General features: G+C 27.1%; 1 protein-coding gene across 18 annotated transcripts in view; it reads left to right on the top strand.

Moving 5' to 3' along the window:
• Positions 1 to 20581, top strand: part of LOC122509148 (ankyrin-2-like) — a 186960-nt gene that overhangs the window by 111330 nt on the left and 55049 nt on the right. For 14 of the 18 annotated variants that reach the window (XR_006302307.1, XR_006302308.1, XR_006302304.1 and 11 more), the window contains 8 exons: positions 2114 to 2242; positions 4140 to 4245; positions 8186 to 8263; positions 10711 to 10728; positions 13157 to 13384; positions 13471 to 13631; positions 15889 to 16100; positions 16309 to 16513. Coding sequence is in view for 5 of the 18 variants with exons in the window: in XM_043622968.1 (XP_043478903.1) it covers positions 2114 to 2242; positions 4140 to 4245; positions 8186 to 8263; positions 10711 to 10728; positions 13157 to 13384; positions 13471 to 13631; positions 15889 to 16100; positions 16309 to 16513 (1137 nt within the window). In the remaining 13 variants the exon portion in view is untranslated. The remainder of the gene's footprint in view (positions 1 to 2113; positions 2243 to 4139; positions 4246 to 8185; positions 8264 to 10710; positions 10729 to 13156; positions 13385 to 13470; positions 13632 to 15888; positions 16101 to 16308; positions 16514 to 20581) is intronic. The other 4 variants (XR_006302303.1, XM_043622970.1, XR_006302305.1 and 1 more) reach the window with 3 other exon arrangements.

The raw sequence follows: 20581 nt of genomic DNA, 5'->3' as shown, positions 1-20581 counted from the left end.
ATTATTCTCAAAAGTTTTGATAAATTGTTTTTTTTTTTTTGACTTCAATTATTTTTGTATGAATAGTAAATTTCTTTACTTAAATTCAATTATTTTCAGAAATTTCTCGAAAGAATTCAGTTATTTTCAAAAATTGGAATAAAATTCAAATGTTTAATTACAATTCACAAGCACGATGACTTTAAAAAATTGAAAGAAATTCTTCATAATATTAAATTACTTTTGAAAATTTGCAATTAAAACTATTAAAAATTCCATTATTTTAAAAAAATTAAAAGAAATTCTTCAAAACAATTCAATTCGTTAAAAAAATGTAAGAGTTCAATTATTTTCCTAAATAATAAAATTCTTTAAAGAAATTCTATTATTATCAAATCTTTTAATAAAAGTCTTTGCAAAAATTGGATGTTTTCATTACATTAATATTAAAAAATACAAAATTTTTTGGAAAGATAAATTATTTAAAAAGTTACGAAACAAAAAGCAAATAGTAACTTTTACTACATTTTTTAATTTTTTTGTCAGTTTCATTGGATTGAGATTTTTTCCAGTAAGTTATGTAATGTTTGAAAATGGGACGACATACAGAAAAAAAATTTATTTGATTTAAATAACTGACTACTTGTCTATTATCAAAGTAAATATTTATTTCATAATTGAAAAATAATTGGTTATTTGAATTAAATAAATTTTTTTGTCAGTGTAATATATTTTCAAGATAATAAAAAAACAATTAAAAAATTTTTTTTTCATTTTCTTGGAAACTTGTTGTTGTTTCTTTTTCAAAATTTACTTTATTAATTAATTTACCATTTAATTTTTTGTTGGAAAAAGTCTCAGCTTATCGAAGAAAATTAATAATAAAATAAAAATGTAATATTTGTGAAAATTAAAAAATAAGGTTTATTTTTGAAAAAATAGGGGTAAAAAAATGTTCTTCTAAAAAAAGATTTTTGGAATTGAAAAGTACATAAAAAATGCTTTAAAATTCTTTATATAAAATTAAAATCTGTAAATAATTTTGTAGAAATTATTTTGAATATAGAATAATTTTTTGATTGGATCAGTTCATGTGGAGTTTCTCATTTGGGAGATTTTTAAAGAAATTTGTTTGCAGATTGAGAGTGAATTTAAAAAATTGTCAAAGAAAAATGAGAGGAAAAATTGAGGATTTAAAAAGAAAATAGTTTCATCGGGATTTTCACATGTGAAATGAGGTAAAAGAAGCGTGACAAATTAAAGCCCTATTTGGTGCGTTGACACGAGTGGGCGTAGGTTGAATTTGTGAGCTGTTAACCAAGTGGATAATTATGAGTTACATTCCTGAAATATCTATTATTATACACTAGGAATCGGTCTCAGTGTCAGTTACAGCAAAAACCGAGTACAAGTCTCATAAACTCTAAAGATGAACGACACTTTGACGTATTTTACAAATCGTTAGCAGCAATTTTCTAAATTGCTCCACAATTGAAATGCAACCAAAAATAATTTGTGAATTCAATCTTAGACTATTTCCGTTGTGTTAAAAAGTGAAAAATCTCTTCTAACGAATTCGCATTTCATCTTCAAAAGTAATTTTACATTTTAAATCAAAGTGTTTGATCTTATTTTTTTTTGGAGATAATAATAGTGTTGCAAGTCTGGTTTTTTTTGGGAAGACGACGGTCCTTGAAGAAGAGATAAAATCCAAAAATATTTGATATAAAATGTAATATCAATAATAAAAGCTCTCGAACTGAGTTTTGAAGAGAGAATTTCTATTTCGGACAGAAAAAGAAGAGCAAATGTAAATTTAATTATTCCAGTTGACTGCAAAAACAGGCAACGATTATAATTTCCCGCACAAAGAAAATAAAGCACCTACATTTTTTTCCAGAGATAGAATTTCAACATATATCTCACTCTCTCTCGTGAATATAATAAGACTGTGTTAATTTTGCTTATGTACACAATGGCATCATTGACAGTATCATTACAAATTAATTTTTTTGACCTTAATTTTATTTTTCCGTACATCAACATATTTTTTTTTGCAAACTGAAATTTTCCAATTTATTTTTTTGCATTTAAATGATTTGAATAAGTTTTGATGAGAAAATTAATTTCGTAGGCGAAGATCCGATGCTCAGCGATCAGCAACAGTATCGTTATATGACCGGTGATGATATGAAATCAATGGGAGATGATTCCATGCGTGTCAACGTCACTGACGATGAGAGGGATAATCGACATTCTGGTGGTGAGAAATATTTTCTTTTATTCTAAATAATTTTCTTTTATAAATTATATATTTATTTTTATTAATTTGGGTCAACTTTTGGACCCAGGAAAGTAAGAACTTTTTAAAGGAATTTTTTTCGAATCTGTACTTAGATTTTCTCTAAAACGTCAAATTTCAAAATGGCGGATCCAAAATGGCGGAAAAAATATTAAAATAAAAATAAAAAAACCATTTGCAACAATTTACTGAAAATTAGAAAGCCAAAAAACACTCGTGTAATAAATTTCAAGCAAATCCGTTTTATTTTTAATTTTTGTCCGTCACATTAGATCCATTATTTTTAATTTTAAAAATCTGAGTTCAAATTCGTAATCAGCAACCCCAAAAACCCCCGAGCAATAAGTTTCAAGCGAATCCGTTAAATTTTTAATATTTTCGTCCGCCATATTGGATCCGCCATTTTGAATTATTAAAAACCTTGCTAACCTGTGTTATTATAATTCTTCTGAATTTTTGTTTCAAATCACTCTACAGGTCACAATTTTTGACCAAAATGATTTTTCTCTTTTTCTAAATCTTCGTAATTAAATTCTCTATCGTTCTCTAGAGCCCAATTTTTGAATTTTTGATTTTTAACATTTTTTTAATAACAATAAGTATTAAAAAAGTCGTAAAAAATATTTTTTATTAGTCTCATTAATTAGGAAAGTTAATCAAAAAACCTATTAAAATAATGTTTAAGTGTTTCTGATTTATCAAAAAAGTATAACAATTTATTAAATTGTTTAAACAATTAATTGTTGTTATTTTTGTTATAAACTGTAATTAGGGCTAGAAATTTCTAGTTTTTTCTCAATTGTGAAATTTGTCATAAGTAAAACATCTACTAATGATAAAAAAAATTAATTAAACATTGTTTAAACAATTAAATGTTGTTATTTTTTTTATAAACTGTACTTAAGGCTATAAACTTATATTTTTTTTCAATTGTGCAATTTGTCATCAGATACAAAAAAATAACAACAATTAATTAATCTACTAATGATAAGAAATAAATAAATTAAACATTGTTTAAACAATTAATTGTTTAAAATGGGCGAAAGCTAAATAAATAATTACAAAAATAAAATATATGGATTTTTATCAAACAAAATAAGACTTTAATATAATTAATTGCTATTATTTTTTTTATAAACTTTTACTAATGAAAAATTGGACAATTTAGAAAAAACTAGAAATTATAAAAAAATGACAACAATTAATTGTTAAAACAATTTAATAAATAAATAATTTTTTATTTTTTATCATTAGTAGATATTTTTCTTCTGAAAAATGGTACAATTGAGAAAAAACTAGAAATTTCTTGTCTTAAGTAAAGTTTATAAAAAAATAAGAACAATTAATTGTTTAAACAATGTTTAATTAAGTTATTTTTTTATCATTAGTAGATGACAAATTTATGACAAACTCATGACCAATTTCACAATTGAGAAAAAACTAGATATTTCTAGCCCTAATTACAGTTTATAACAAAAATAACAACAATTAATTGTTTAAACAATTTAATAAATTGTTATACTTTTTTTCATGCATCAAAAAAATACTCAAACCTTATTTTAATAGATTTTGTGATTAATTTTCCTAATTAATGAAGCTAAAAAAAATTTTTTTACGATTTTATGATTTTTTTAATACTTATTGAATTATTAAACAAATTTTTAAAAACAAAAATTTAAAAATCAGGCTTGAGAGATCGATAGAAAATTTAATTACGATGATTTAGAAAAAAGAAAAATCGTTTTTGGTAAAAAATTGTGACCTTTAGAGTGATTTGAAACGAAAAAGTATATTTTTCGCCACTGTGAGGCACCTCCAACATTAATTGGAATCTACAGGAAAAAATTAATTTTTTTAGATCGAATAATTACAGAGATGATCACCAAAGAAAATTATAATCGTATGCACGCTGCAAATTTAAAACCAGACAATATTGACATCAACAGGCATCCCGTTCACGTTGGGTATGTACAATTTATTTTTTGCAAATAAACAAAATATGTTTTTTTTTTACTTTGAAATGCTCAATTCGTTGTGAAACGATATGACAAGAGTGAAGTACATTTATATAGATTATATAGAAAAAGATTTCGTGTGCGTTTGATCAATGTGATTTCTCAATTTTAAAATATCTCTTTAAACAGTATAATAATAATAAATAATCGTATATTAAATACCTTGTAAAGCAAAAACCTTTTGTTCCATTGAGTAAATGTTTATCTTGTGTCTTGAAAAATTGACTGTCTATTTATTTCAATAATTTCTGTGGCAAAAATAAGAAATATTTGTTTTTTTTGGTAAATAAATAATTTATACAAAAAAAAGAAAGTACTGCTGTGGATAGTATTTCTTTTGAGGTGCATCTCTTTTTCTATTTTTAATATTTTTTTACTTTTAAATTATTCAGGCTTCTTTGTAATCTCTCGTCTTCAGAGGTGCACCTTAATGAATTCCTTTGTTTTCACTCTTTTTTTAATTTCTTCTGCAAGAAAGTAGTTTTTCTTGTTGATTCTAGAAGAAGGATGAAATTTAAAGATGCACCCGAACAATTTTTTCTGCAAGGAATTAGTTTTTATTTGTTGATTCTAGAAGAAGGATGAAAATCTCTCTTCTTCAGAGGTGCACCAAAATAATTTCTTCTGCAAGGAAGCAGTTTTTTTGTTGATTCTGGAAAAAGAATGAAAATCTCTCGTTTTCATAGGTGCTCCTAAATGAATTCCATTATTTTTGTAATTTCTTCAGTAAGGAAGTATTTTTTTTTTTTTGATTCTAGAAGAAGGATGAAAATCTCTCGTTTTCAGAGGTGCACCTGAATGAATTACATTGTTTTTGTAATTTCTTTAGCGATAACTGGGGCATCTAGATGGATGCACCTCAAAGTATTACCTTTTTTCATTCTACTTTTGCGATTTTTCGCACCAAATTTTAAATGAAAAGTGAACTTCTAAGCACTTCTTAAGAAGTGAAGGATGCACCTACATATATCTTCATTACAAAAACAAAAAAATTACTATTATCTTTCGAAAAAATTAGTTTTTGTTTAGTTTATTTACCAAAAAAAAAGAAACTTAATAATACAGTCAATTTTTGATAAAAGACCAATAAAAGCATTCTTCTATCTTCTAAAAGTGAATATTGATCTGAAACAATTTGAAAAAAATATTTAAAAATTCTCTGCTATAAATATATACATATATATATAGAAATTTAAAATCGTAAATGCTTTATAGTGTATTGCATCGTGGCACTGTTATTGTGTGATTATCTATTTGAAAAAAAAATATCTACGATTAAATTGAAATTAATTTTTATTGTAAATATATCATTATTAGCTTGTATTAAAACAATAATATATTGTGTATTATAGTAAAGATATTATGGTGTGCGTTGGTGAAAGATTGCCTGGTAATTTTTAACAACTAATAACAATATTGTAATCAATTATCTTTTAGATGTAACCATGGGTCTTTCTTTGTTTATTTATTAACAAGATGTGGAAAAAAAATTTTTTTTCCTACAAATTCTCTTCTACTGGTTTTTTGGTTTATTTTCTGTATTATATTAACTCCTATACAAAATAAAAATGGAAAACTTTTTTTTTCCTAATTATTCTCACTTTATTATTGAATGCGTCTTGCGTAGAAATTGGCATGAATTTTGAAGTTTTCAAAATCTTTGTATAAAAACAGAAAAAAGTTTTCTATTATGCGAGCATATTTGCACAAAAAACTTTTCTACAATCTACGAATTCTTCTTCCTAAACATAAAAAAAATTTTTTTTCCAAAAATTAATTTTTTCCGAAAAAGTTTTTTTTATTCACTTTTTGCACTGAAAATTAAAAGGTTGTTATTAAATCAGAAGTATATGCTGATGCACTAATTTCTTAATATTTGGGACAGATTTTCTTGCCTAACAGGATTATGGAATATTAATAATTGGAAAATAATGATTTATTAGGTAATGATTAATTGAATTTGCTGTATAAATTAATAATCAAATTAATTATGTGATTTAGGAAGTTAATTAATAAAGTGATATAAGTAAATTAATTATTAATTTATTAATAAGGTAATAAGCAATTAATAATTAATAATTTTAAATAATAATTAATAATTAATTAATAATTAAAAATTTAATGATTAGTAAATTAATCAATAAATTAACTTGTAACTTGTGACTTGATTGTAACTGTTATAATTAATTAACTACAAATTATTTTAACATAATTGTAGTTAATTATTGTCCTTGCTTATTAATTATTAATTACTGTTATTAATTATAAATATTATTAATTAATTTGTTACTTTTTTAAATAATAATAAAAATTAATTTGATTACAAAATAATAATTAATTTAATTAAAATATACTAATTAATAAAAAATGTTTTTATGTAAAATTAAATACAAAAAATAATTAATTAAAAAAATAATATAATTAATTTAAATGTAAAAATTAATTTTTTAATCAGAAAATTCTTTAAAAAGAATTTTACGATTTCATGTTATGAAAGAAACTGTCGTCACGTTGCGTATATTACGATATTTTTAGAATTTTGTATATAAAGAAAATTAGAATTAGACTTTGTACTTTTTTTGGCACTAAACACTACGATTTACAATATTCACAAATTTCTAAGGTATATTGATTTAAATAGCACTTTTATTAATAAACGTTGAAGTTAATTATATTTTTCGAAGAGTATGAATGCTGAGAGAGCGAAAAAAAGTAAATTTTTTTTTCTCCGAAAATTATTTCCTGGTCTAGGATCATTAGCATTTTCTGAATGAAAAACGAAACATGTCCTCTAAAGTGCGTTACTTTTTTTTAAAATCATTTAAAGATTCAGATATCATAAATAAAATGCGTAAATTCTTTTTTTAAACTTGAGTCCTCCCCTAGACCTCTGATTATTTTCTGAGTATATTTATTTCAACGAAAAAAGTCTGCTAGAAATTCTACGTAAATACTCCACTTGATATTTTTATACTTTTGATACATTCAAATCTTGAAAAAAAAAATTGAAAGCAGAAAATTTTTTATTTAAATAAATTACATTATATAGAAATTAAAAGATATTTTATATTAAAGAAAAAATAATTTGAAATTTTAAAAAAATCTTTGTTTCTATCCAAAATTTTAAGATTTACAAAAAGAAATTAATTAATTTTGCCATGATAATAATTATGATTCACAAAAAATTATGCAACTATAATAATTTATTTTATCCGAAAATGATAATTAAAGTTTTCTACAGAACAAAATAAGTTTTAATTACAGGAAGTCATAAATATGAAGGTTGATTCATTGATTTGACTTCAACAATAATATTAATTTTAGATAAAAATCAAATTTTTCTTCCAACGAAAAGTATTAACGTTATTATTTCTCTTTACAATGAACATTGGTTCAAAATAAAAATCTCCAAGTGTAATAAATATGTTTTCATAAATTTATTTCACGATTATGTCACACTGAGTAAAATGTAAAAAAACTAAAAAAAAAACGAAACGAACAATGAAGTTCAAATCGATAATAAATCAACTCAGTAATAATTGATGACGTGAGACATAAATCAATAATATTCTTATATTTAGAAAGCAATTATATTCAGGTAAAAATTATTTTTATTTTTCTTGCCAGGAATTTAATGAATATAATAAAAAAATTTTTTTTTATTTTTGCAATCACATCTCATTTCTATATTTTGCCTTTTTTCACAATTTTTATAATCTCACCAGTATTTTTTTCAAAGTAGCGCACTACACAGCGTTTTATTTTTTAGAGAGAAAAAAGAATAACATAATTTATATTTATTTTGAACTGCACGAAAACAAAAAAAAAAGCATGAGCACGGTTTAGAGCTATTTTTCGATAATCACACGCAGTTTTGTTCTGAGATTAGCGCGTCACTAGAGTCCTTAAATACATCGCTGGCTGCCCTCGGTTTCGTGCCAAAAGGACAAGGAATGTGGAGGGACAGGTACACTATGCCCTTTTTATTATATTTTTCAAATTCTTTTTCAAAAAAAATAAATAAGTAAAAAAATTAATTTTTATTATCTTTCAAAAATCTTATGCAGAACTCTGTAAATAATTTTGTTCTTGTTTAACAAAATGCTCGTTGAAAGAAAAAATAACAATTCTATTTTCTTCAGTAGAAATTAAAACACTATAAAATTTCTCTACTATTAAAAAATTGAATTTTTAATTAAATTTCAATATTTTACTCCAGTGGATGGAAAGCTACTCCTACTGGAAGTACAATTTTTCAATCCACTTGGAGTGATATTTAAAATTAGAAAAATATTTAAAAAAACAAAAATTATGTTTATTTTTTTCCGCTAATTTTCTATTCTGTTTTTATTACAATTTGTCGCTCATTTTTCACTCTGAAAGGAGTGAAAGTTTATTTAGAAATCTAGAAATAAATATATGTTCTCTTTTTTTATTTTTAATATTTCAAACAGAAATTGTTGATCTGTTGACAAAATAATATTATATTTTTGCTGCAAATTTCATTTTATAATAAATAAATTCTTTATAATTTCTGTAAATTATTGTAAAAAACGGTTTAGTAGTGAAAATTTGTTATCTTGTTAAAGTAAGATGATTTTAGTTGCATCACTTATTTCATGCTTGAACGAGTTATATTATACACGGCGCCTCGCACGGCGCTTCCGTTTATTCTATTGGCTGATTCGTGACCTTGAAATTGTAGCCAACGAAAAGAAGTGGGCGTCTCTTTTAACTACGATTGCATAGAATATCACTATCTTCTTGATAAGAATTATAAAAAGTTTTGTAAAAAAAAATTACTAATAACATTCTACTGTTGATATCAATAATATAATGTAAATAATAAAAATTAAACTAAAAGATAAGTTATAAATATTTAAAACGAAAAAATTTGCAAAATACAAATCTTGAAAGTACTACTAAAAAATTAGTGAAAAAATAAAAGCCGTAAAAGTATTACTAAATTATTTCTTAAAATAAATAATTTATTAAAAGCAGCAAAGTAAAAAAAAATTTGTAGCAAAAAAAAAAACTATTGTTTTGTTAACGGAAAATGTTTTTCTTTCAATTTCTTACTGTATGAGATAATACTATAGAATTTATAATCTAATTACTTATAATTGACTAAAAAAAAATCCCATCATCTCAACATTAACGATTAAAAAATAATAACAAATTGGCTATAGAACATTAAATACGCTGACATGCAGTTTCAAAAATAACCATTTACTATCCGCATTCTTTGTAAATATATATATAGTTTCGATAAATTGTATAGTCGTTTAACTATAGCGTTAGAATATTTTAATTTATTAGCATAACAGCTGTTTAGATCAGAATTCTTTAGTAGCGCAAATTAATAATTAATATCAACTTTAATGCGAGTTCCACAACACGAAATTTTATGATAATTTTGTTTTATGATACACACGTATTTTTCTGATATCCTCCCTCATATTTTTATTGTCTGCGTAAATTTAGCCTGAGGTGGATCGATAAAATTTAATTCTTTTCCAATTTAGTACTAAATTTAACTTGGAAAAAATATTAAACTGATGACATTTTTCTGTAATAATGAATTTTTTAAGAGGGACAGAAAAATCAAGCCTAATAAACTAGTGTTTCATAAATACATTTTAGTTCCTGACGCCTAAGGAAGATGGCGCGAGAAACTGAAATTTTGTATATACCGCGTATGAACGGGCCTTTAATCCGTTATACCTTTAATCCGTTATAGCCTTTAAGGTTCGATCCACCCTAACCTATACTTATTATCAATCCCACCGCCATTTTGGATCCACCATTTTTATTACTTACAATCTGTTTGCAACATCGAAATTTTGAAGACTTTCAAATTAGGAATTTTATTTTACTTTCTGCGTTGATTTTTTTTTTTTGGCAGTTATTTAAAATCTTTAGGAACACTGTACACAGAATGTATAAAATAATGTAAATTTGTATTTTTAATATTGTGTCCTTTGTAAATTGAGTGCCTTAAATATTGTATATGTTTTTTTGTAAATGTGTTACCAAAAAAATTGCACAGTGTGAATGGAGTCCATACATATATAGAAAAATGAATACTTCTACTATAATACATAATGATTATTGCTATACCTACTTTATTTAAACAAAAGTAGGTTTTTCCTTCAAAACAAGTCCAAAGTTTTCAAAATTTCTAAAGCTCTCGATCTTAAAACAATCATTTTTCAATAGAGAAAAACGAAAAAAAAATGAAAAATTCAAAGAGTGCTCGTAGCAATTGAAAACTTGGGAAATCTCTGCGAAGTAGAAAGTAGCTCGTTCTCATCTGCCATCATCTTTCACAATCACGTTTATTGATGAATGAATACTAACGCGTTTTTATTTTGTTTCCGATCCTTTCTGTTTTTTTATTTGCGCTACTCGCAGAATTCCACAATGGAAAAAGTAAGTGAACTCTTCATTAAGTCTAGCCAATTTTCTGTTTTGCTATAATACAAATTTTTTACGTCGCATTCACTATTTTTTTGGCTGCACTACCTACCCTTGTAGTTCATGTAGACCCGATTTTTAAATAGTGAATACATATATGTTAGAATTGGATGTAATTGGCACTAGTAATTATAAAAAGCAAGGAGCTTTTAAATTCGGCCCCTAATCGAGTACAAAAATAGGATGGGAAGTAATTAATTTTTCGACTACTTCGTTTTCTTTGTTTAAAATCCGTCTGTTGTCTGATTATTTTTTGTTCTTTCGTTTCTTCTAGTCCAGTGTCTATACTTTTTGCTATTTTTATATTTTATGGCACGAAGTGTCTTTTTCTCATTCAATTCTTATATAGAGAATTGGAAATGTTTGATTTTCCACTTTCGTTTTCCAAAGCTTGGTTTTAGACCTATCTTCTTGGATCCTGTATCCGTAAAGAAATCAGCTTTTTCATTTCCCTTAATCCCCGAGGGATTCGGTGCCTAGATCAATGAAAGTTTTATTAACGAACCCAACTCATTTAGCAAAGAGAATACAGATTTGGGAATGAAGATTCCCAAATCAGACTTGATTCTATTGTGGGATTTCTCTTATTTGGACCTTTGTCCAAATAACACAGACCTTCATCTGACAAACCGTGGTTTGGTACCCCAATGGTTCCATCACTTAAATGCACCAAAGTTTTTGGAAAATATTTGATAGAACCATTTGACCATATTGGGTCGCAGTTTTTATGATTAACCCATAGGCTACTGGGGACTATGGGAATTACATTCAAAAGGGCTTGAGTGGGGATAAGTCAGCGTAGGCAGAGGGTTAAGTTTTGTGAACTTTCCCACAAACTAAAAAACTCCACTGTTGAAGACCAAACTTATCCCATTTTTTAATACTCTCTAACTAGAACTTTGTCTAAATTCAACATCCCTTGTATAGCAAAAAGGAGAGAGAAAAACCTCGTGCTAAGAAAGATATAAAAGTAAAAAAAAGGAGTTGACACGTAAACTATAATTACCAAAGTAATTTGCATTTTTATAACGCAAAGATTCTAAAGGAATATTCCTATAATAACTCACATTTTACTACATACTACAGAATTTATTGAAATCAATTTTTTTAAATTATCGATCAAGCGATTGGATATTCGCGATGATATGTATTCACTGAACGCCTGCAGACTGTTTGCGATGTTTTTATCATATTATAAATTAGTTTAAATTATCCTCCAACAATTTAAGTTTGCTTCGTATTTTATATTGAGCTTATCATTAAAACGTGCCATCTGATCATTCACGTCATCTATAGCATAAGCAATTCATTCAGTAAATTCAAAAATAAGATCACGATTAACTGAGATTTCTTAATACTGAATTCTCATCAACGATGTAATATATCATCTGGTTTAAGTAAATCGAGAGCAATTCGTTTCTAAGGTATACTGTATATCGTTAAATAAATCTTATTACTTTACATCATCTAATTTTTAACATTCGAAATACATGTTTTTATATTTAATGACCATAATGTAAATTATATTTAATGCTACCCCTCTTAATATTTAATATCCAATGTATAAACCCTTTAATATCAAGTGTATATATTTTCTACTATTCCCTTAATATTTAATATATTTCTGACTAACAATGTCAGATTACAATTTTAAAAATTTCTTTTGCTTGTGTATGTGCAATAGTATGTAAATGATCACTAATTAGACGATTATAACCGAATTTCGAAAAAATTAGCCTTATGCTATAATGTGCTATACTAAACTGATAAACGGTGGTATTTAAGTAGAATACAATATTATAGAATATATTAATTATATATTGGTTGATATAACATTTCAGTTTCTGTAAAATATTGAGTATGTTTTGTCCTCCTACTCCTTATAATATATACATAGAAATTTGTACAGTTTTGCAACCGATTTTTGTTTTGTCAAGTCAGTTTATTAAAAGAAATTTATCGCTATTCAGACTCTACGTATAATTATTAAAAGTAATTTTGTTAAAGGAATGAATTAAAAATTACTTTTAATATGTAAAATTGTTGCATAATAAAATGCATGCTCTCACAAGTGTATAATTGAAATGGATCAGAAGTGAATTGTTTTGTAAACTTGAATGATTTGATAATTGTTTGTTTTAATTGGTCGTACGGTCTGAATAGACGTCTCATGTACTAAACTTAGAATCTGATATAGAGTTCAATTAATCTTTTCTTGCCTCATTCGCATATATAATAATAAATAGAGAATTACTCTTGCACTTGTTGCCAAACGATTGACAATCTAAGCACCATGCTTTCTGTAAGAAGTTACTCGTTTCGCTAACATTTGGAACAATAATTATTAGTTGAGAGTAAAAAATGTTTTTATCTTTGAAAACAGCTTTCTGGTTTCGTTTCTGGTCGATGCGCGTGGAGGTGCGATGCGAGGTTGTCGACATAGTGGAGTACGAGTTATTGTTCCTCCTCGTAAAGCGGCAATGCCTATGAGAGTGACCTGTAGATATCTCAAGAGGAGGGATAAATTAACGAATCCACCACCTTTAATGGAAGGTGAAGCTCTAGCGAGCCGAATTCTTGAACTTGGACCAGTAGGAGCTAAATTTTTGGGGTAATGTTTTTATTTGGAAAGATCTTGTTTTGTTGTGCAAAGTATTTTATTGATTATCTAATACTGTGGTTTTGTATTTGTAACAGACCTGTTATTATTGAGGTACCACATTTTGCCTCATTAAGGGGTAAAGAAAGGGAGATCGTGATTCTACGATCAGACAATGGAGAAACCTGGCGTGAACACACCTTGGAAGCCAGCGAGGAGGCTGTCCAAGATGTTCTCAACGAGAGCTTTGAAGGAGAAGGTAAGATTTATCAAATTGATTTCTTTTGTGCATAGGGGCTTTTGGGAAATCTGCTTATAGATACCTTGGATTCCACAATCTAAGATTATATGGGGTTGGTATAAAAGGAAAAAAAATATTTTAACTTCAATAGCTTGCGACCTACTATCAGCCCCGACCTACTAATATCCGTAACCCTTTCTTTGATCTCTTTACCTACTCTCGGAACTATCGTAAGACTTTTGCCTTCAAGGGCGGCGTCGTACTTCTCCTTACATAAGAAGCAGCTAGGAATATTTTTACAGTCAGAGAACTTCTGACCGGCTTCACCGCACTTAAAGCACGCAGTCGATCTATCCTTCTTCTGGCAATTCGTTCCAATATGTCTGTATCCTAGGCATTGAAGACACTGGAAAAACATTGCAGTTTTCTTTATTGGACAACACATAAAACCATTTTTTACGTGTCCCAATTTCTCTAGCCTGTCCGCTTCTTCTGGATTGATGACTACAACAGCGAGCTTCATCTCTTTGAGATTGGGCCCTAAGACCTTAACCCTCCTGCTTGCTCGCCTCCCGATTACTTCCGCAAACACCTGTTGGAACTCTGTTTCTTGAGTATGGCAATCCAGGTCGCGGATCTCGAGCGTAACTCTTCAATCTATTGACTGAACCTTACCCATGCTTCCAACCGCTTTGGTAAGCCTCCTTGTTTGAATCTCCTTTGATTTGAATGGGAAGTCCCCCTTCTTTTTAGCTCTTGCAACTATTAGTCTAGTATTACTGACTTCTGGGTTGACCTCCTTGTGAAGTTTACCCTGAACATCAACATACGTTAATCCTTGGCTGACTCGGGTCAGCTATGGTTCGAGTGTCCTCTGGACTTCCACCCCATCTCCTCCGTTTCTGAGCATCTCTAAAGACGCTTTTGAGTTTGCGATTATAGTGGCGCTCTCTCTCCTCCTTACGGTTCTTGCGGTTAACCTCTACACCGCTTAGAACGCATTCTAAATCGTAGTTCGACTCATCGGCCACAACATGCTTCTCCTTCACCTCACTTAGCAGGACTTGATTTTAAGACCATCCCTAACACTCCTATTGACATTCTTTTCCATGTCGCAAGAGTTCATTATCTTTGCGACCTCCAACTCCATTTTGTCGAGCAAAGATGCCTCCTCCTACTGGAGGAGCTACTGCTCTTCTCATTTTTTCTTTTTCCACGATGTTCTGTAGATCCAACCTCTCCACAATCATCCGTGTCACTGCAAGAAGTTATCTCCCCCCACAATCCGTGCGCACTTAAGCACCAGTTTTAAGGTGATGTTTTCCGTTTTCGGCCTGTTCACATGGGGTACTTTGTCTGAATTTGTAGAATTCGTTTTTTCTTGACGTTTAGTGAAAAGTCCCTCCATCACGACGAGGTCTACCGCAAATATCCATGATGCACATAATGTTTGGTCAAGGAAAATCGCGACCCAACATATCGATGATGTTCGGCAGTGGACAACCATTGTCGGAGTTATCAAATTGATTTATTATTTGCCATTCTCTATATACCATAAATTATCACCATTCTCTATCTGGTAGTCAGACGGAGTCGAAGCTTGAGGCTGCAGAGGCAGGATGACGGCGACTAACTGCTTCTCCATTTCATTGTGCACCTATCTCTTTTGGGTGGGAGTCTTCACAAACGTGAATTTTCTTGCATCACAAGTGTTTTTCCATTTCCGACTTTCTTAGCGGTTGAAATCACGCAGAGCAAACAGAAAGCCCGGAAATTGGTAGACAGGAACAAGAAAGTCGTCCTGTCACTATGTGGTCAAATGGAACAGTTGACTCTGCCATAATTGCAGGCATACCACGAAATAATTCGAATTCAGATTTGACAAAAGTCATAATTCTCAAGACGTTGAACGATGGAAAAGTACTTGTACCTTATTAGGTTCGAAAGAAATAATAATCCAATAGATCCCTTTTGGTGAAATAATGTTGGATGCTAGTTTCTACTGATCTCGGCAATGTGGAGTTTTTCCTAATCCCCATTCTCCATTTTTCTCTGATTCTCCTATACGCGCTTCCTTAAGACCACGCCTAAGCTGACGCTGGTGAATGCACTCTAATCAGTTTTTCCATCCCAACCAAATTCTTTATTCTGGTTTTCCTTTATTTTTGTCGCCATCATCCATTACAATAAGTTTATTTTGTTTAGTGTCTAAAGTATTTAAGAGTTAGTGAAAACTTAAAAATTCCATTTTTAAAACAAAAAACAAATTTTTCAGAATTAAGCCAGCTGGAAGATCTCCAAACGTCTCGAATCGTAAGAATTCTCACAGTTGATTTCCCACACTATTTTGCTGTGGTATCGAGGATCAGACAAGAAGTCCACGCAGTTGGTCCCGAAGGAGGCACATTATCATCATCTGCCGTACCGCAAGTGCAAGCCGTGTTTCCCAAACACGCACTCACCAAAAAAATCCGAGTTGGTCTCCAGGTATTTAAAGCAATTTTTTATTATATAACACTTTCATTAAATTCATTCATTTCGTATTACTCTTTTTATCACCGAAATTATATGCGACAATGTACAATGCACTTTTAACTGGTATGTTGATATATTTTTCATTTCGTTCATCATAGTCTGTAGATGATGATTTATTGGGATTTAAGGTCAATATTCTAATAGATTTATTTTTATCTAGGCACATCCAATACCAGCCGAACTGGTGGCTAAACTTTTAGGTAATCGAGTGGCAGTTTCTCCAATTGTCACAGTTGAACCAAGACGAAGAAAATTCCATAAACCAATAACTCTGACAATACCAGTGCCTCAGGCAGCTAATAAAGGAATGATAAATCAATACTCGGGTGATGCGCCCACCTTGAGGCTCCTATGCAGTATCTCTGGTAATTTATCATTACACGCAAACATTCTCTTCACGATAAAAAATCATTTTAATAAATATGGATTTGCGATTTTAGAAAACAAAATTAATTCTAAAGTAGTAATCAAAAACAAAAATTAATCAAGTTGAATAGTTTTCTAAACTTTATAATTCTGATCCGTTTTCCAATTTTATAACTAAATAATAACTTAACAAACGATTTAGAACTGAAAATCGCTTAATCCTGTTATTGATTAATGTGTGAGGTTTAAACTAATTAAGATTTTATAATTCTAATAATTTGAGGCTCTGTTACATATTTTATATCCCATACAGATTAAGAAAAATTTAATTTGGTTATGTATTATTTCCTCCATAGAAGTATAGTTGTGAATAGTAAAATAATGTGAAACGTCGTTTCACAGAGAAATAATTTTCAAATTTAATATGTTTCTAGAAATTGAATTGTACTAAAAATTAATTTAATTCGCTCGTTATAAATATTCACCCTCAATTCATTTGTCACAACATTTTCATTATTAATTTTAATCTTCTTCTTTTTCAATTATGAACATTTCGAACTTCCTATAATCCAAATCAACAGAATTCAAACAAGCTCATAACAAGGCGTATCCATCATTTCTGGCGGAAGTTAATTAACAAAAATATTTTATAAATTAGTAGTAAAAAAATGATAAATTATTTAATTAAAAAATATTTTTAAAATATCAAATATTCCATATAAATATTAAAAAGAATTTCGTAGAGTAAATCATAAAAGTTGTGCACTAATATGGAAAATTTAATAAGTTTATAAATTCTTAAAGCATTTCCATTGTTTTAATATTTTTCTTTGACTTTAAAAATGAAATTTTAAATTGATAACTAATCGTAATTAGTTGATACTATTGAGAGTAAATCTAGGAGATTTCAAAAAGTTTTGCTTGTCTATAATTGCAGGTATGAACTAAAGCATATTCCAGAAATATTGTCATTAGTTGAGTCTTTAGAAATACGTGTCATTTTAAGATTCTTGTCGTTTTGAAAATTGTCTCATTAGTTACACTGTTAGAAATCTCGAATACGATTTCGTGGGAAAGAATAGAGATTTTTCAATTTCTCAAAATATAATCTAAACGACGCAAATACTAGGTTCAGAAGCAGTGTTAACATAAAGTGAACAAAAAAATTATCGTTTCATTTTACAAAATCGTAAATAACGTCAAACATCATAATTCACTTTTTCAAAATTCAAAGTAGAGTTTCTCAAAACGGAAAAGAGCTTCTATGATTTTTTGAAATGTATTTTAAAGAGAAATAATATTAGATTTAGAAGATGTGATGTTTTAGGAAGAACATTTTTTTCAATTTTTTTCAAGCTTAAAAATAGAAAAAATTGTGCTATTTAATTTTTGAAAAGTAAGTGTGAAATTTTTCGGAAACAGAAAAAGCTTTTTTAATGTTTTAAAATTGATTTCAATAAGTTAAAATAGTGCTATGAGAAACCAAAAAGTTAATTTTGTTATACATAATTAAATCTTGTTTTTACACTTCTTTAAATGTAGCTAAAAATTATGCTTTATTTGCTGTAAATTCAAAGTAAAATATTTTGGGAATTAAAAAAGATTTTTTAATATTTAAAAATAGATTTTAATAAGTGATAATAATGCTACTTAAAACTACAACGACCTTTTTCGAAAAAAAAATTAAATCTAGTTTTTTCACTTCTTGAATGTAATAACAAATTGTTCATTATGTTTTAAAAATTCAAAGTAGGATTTCTTGGGAACAATAAAAGATTTTTTAACGTTTCAAGATGGATTTCAATAAGTTAAAATAGTGCTATTAGAAGCAACAAAGATATTTTGTTTATTCAAAATTAAATCTTGTTTTTTTACTTCTTGAATATAATAAAAAATTGTTCATTATTTTTTAAAAATTCAAAGTAGGATTTCTTGGAAACAGTATAAGATTTTTTAACGTTTCAAGATGGATTTCAATAAGTTAAAATAGTGCTTTTAGAAACCACAAAGATAATTTTTTATACATAATTAAATCTTGTTTTTTCACTTCTTGAATATAATAAAAACTTGTTTATTATTTTTTAAAAATTCAAAGTAGGATTTCTTGGGAACAATAAAAGATTTTTTAATGTTTCAAGATGGATTGCAATAAGTTAAAATAGTGCTATTAGAAGCAACAAAGATATTTTGTTTATTCAAAATTAAATCTTGTTTTTTTACTTCTTGAATATAATAAAAAATTGTTCATTTTTTTTTAAAAATTCAAAGTAGGATTTCTTGGGAACAATAAAAGATTTTTTAACGATTCAAGATGGATTTCAATAAGTTAAAATAGTGCTATTAGAAGCAACAAAGATATTTTGTTTATTAAAAATTAAATCTTGTTTTTTCACTTCTTGAATATAATAAAAAATTGTTCATTATTTTTTAAAAATTCAAAGTAGGATTTCTTGGGAACAGTATAAGATTTTTTAACGTTTCAAGATGGATTTCAATAAGTTAAAATAGTGCTTTTAGAAACCACAAAGATAATTTTTTATACATAATTAAATCTTGTTTTTTTACTTCTTGAATATAATAAAAAATTGTTCATTATTTTTTAAAAATTCAAAGTAGGATTTCTTGGGAACAATAAAAGATTTTTAAACGTTTCAAGATGGATTTCAATAAGTTAAAATAGTGCTATTAGAAGCAACAAAGATATTTTGTTTATTCAAAATTAAATCTTGTTTTTTTACTTCTTGAATATAATAAAAAATTGTTCATTATTTTTTAAAAATTCAAAGTAGGATTTCTTGGGAACAATAAAAGGTTTTTTAACGATTCAAGATGGATTTCAATAAGTTAAAATAGTGCTATTAGAAGCAACAAAGATATTTTGTTTATTAAAAATTAAATCTTGTTTTTTCACTTCTTGAATATAATAAAAAATTGTTCATTATTTTTTAAAAATTCAAAGTAGGATTTCTTGGGAACAATAAAAGATTTTTTAACGATTCAAGATGGATTTCAATAAGTTAAAATAGTGCTATTAGAAGCAACAAAGATATTTTGTTTATTCAAAATTAAATCTTGTTTTTTCACTTCTTGAATATAATAAAAAATTGTTCATTATTTTTTAAAAATTCAAAGTAGGATTTCTTGGGAACAATTAAAGATTTTTTAACGATTCAAGATGGATTTCAATAAGTTAAAATAGTGCTATTAGAAGCAACAAAGATATTTTGTTTATTCAAAATTAAATCTTGTTTTTTCACTTCTTGAATATAATAAAAAATTGTTCATTATTTTTTAAAAATTCAAAGTAGGATTTCTTGGGAACAATAAAAGATTTTTTAACGATTCAAGATGGATTTCAATAAGTTAAAATAGTGCTATTAGAAGCAACAAAGATATTTTGTTTATTAAAAATTAAATCTTGTTTTTTCACTTCTTGAATATAATAAAAAATTGTTCATTATTTTTTAAAAATTCAAAGTAGGATTGCTTGGGAACAGTATAAGATTTTTTAACGTTTCAAGATGGATTTCAATAAGTTAAAATAGTGCTTTTAGAAACCACAAAGATAATTTTTTATACATAATTAAATCTTGTTTTTTCATTTTTTTAAATGTAGCTAAAAATTGTGCTTTATTTGCTGTAAATTCAGAGTGGAATATTTTGGCAATAAAAAAAGATATTTTAATGTTTCAAATTAAATTTTAACAAGTGATGATAGTACTATTTAAAACTACAACGAACTTTCTTTGAAAAATAATTAGATTCTGTTTTTTTACTTCTTAAATGTAGTCAAAAAATGTTTATTATTTTTTAAAAATTCAAAGTAGGATTACTTGGGAACAAAAAAGAATTTTTTAATGTTTCGAAATGGATTTCAAAATAGAAGAATAGTTCTTTTAGATGTGTCAGCGAACTCTAAAGAACAAAATTATTTTATATTTTTACCCAATCCTTGATTCGGCTAAAAATCCTCCATATGATATCTCGAAAATACAGGAAATATTTTTATTATTTAAAACTGATCTTATTTGTAAAATTTGATTAGTTTTAGAAATATCAGTTTTTGA

Source organism: Leptopilina heterotoma, unplaced genomic scaffold, assembly GCF_015476425.1.
Source record: "Leptopilina heterotoma isolate Lh14 unplaced genomic scaffold, ASM1547642v1 Lhet_6, whole genome shotgun sequence".
NCBI classification, from domain to species: domain Eukaryota; kingdom Metazoa; phylum Arthropoda; class Insecta; order Hymenoptera; family Figitidae; genus Leptopilina; species Leptopilina heterotoma.
The sequence above is the reverse complement of the archived record's forward strand: the minus strand, read 5'-3'. Positions and strand labels throughout refer to the sequence as shown.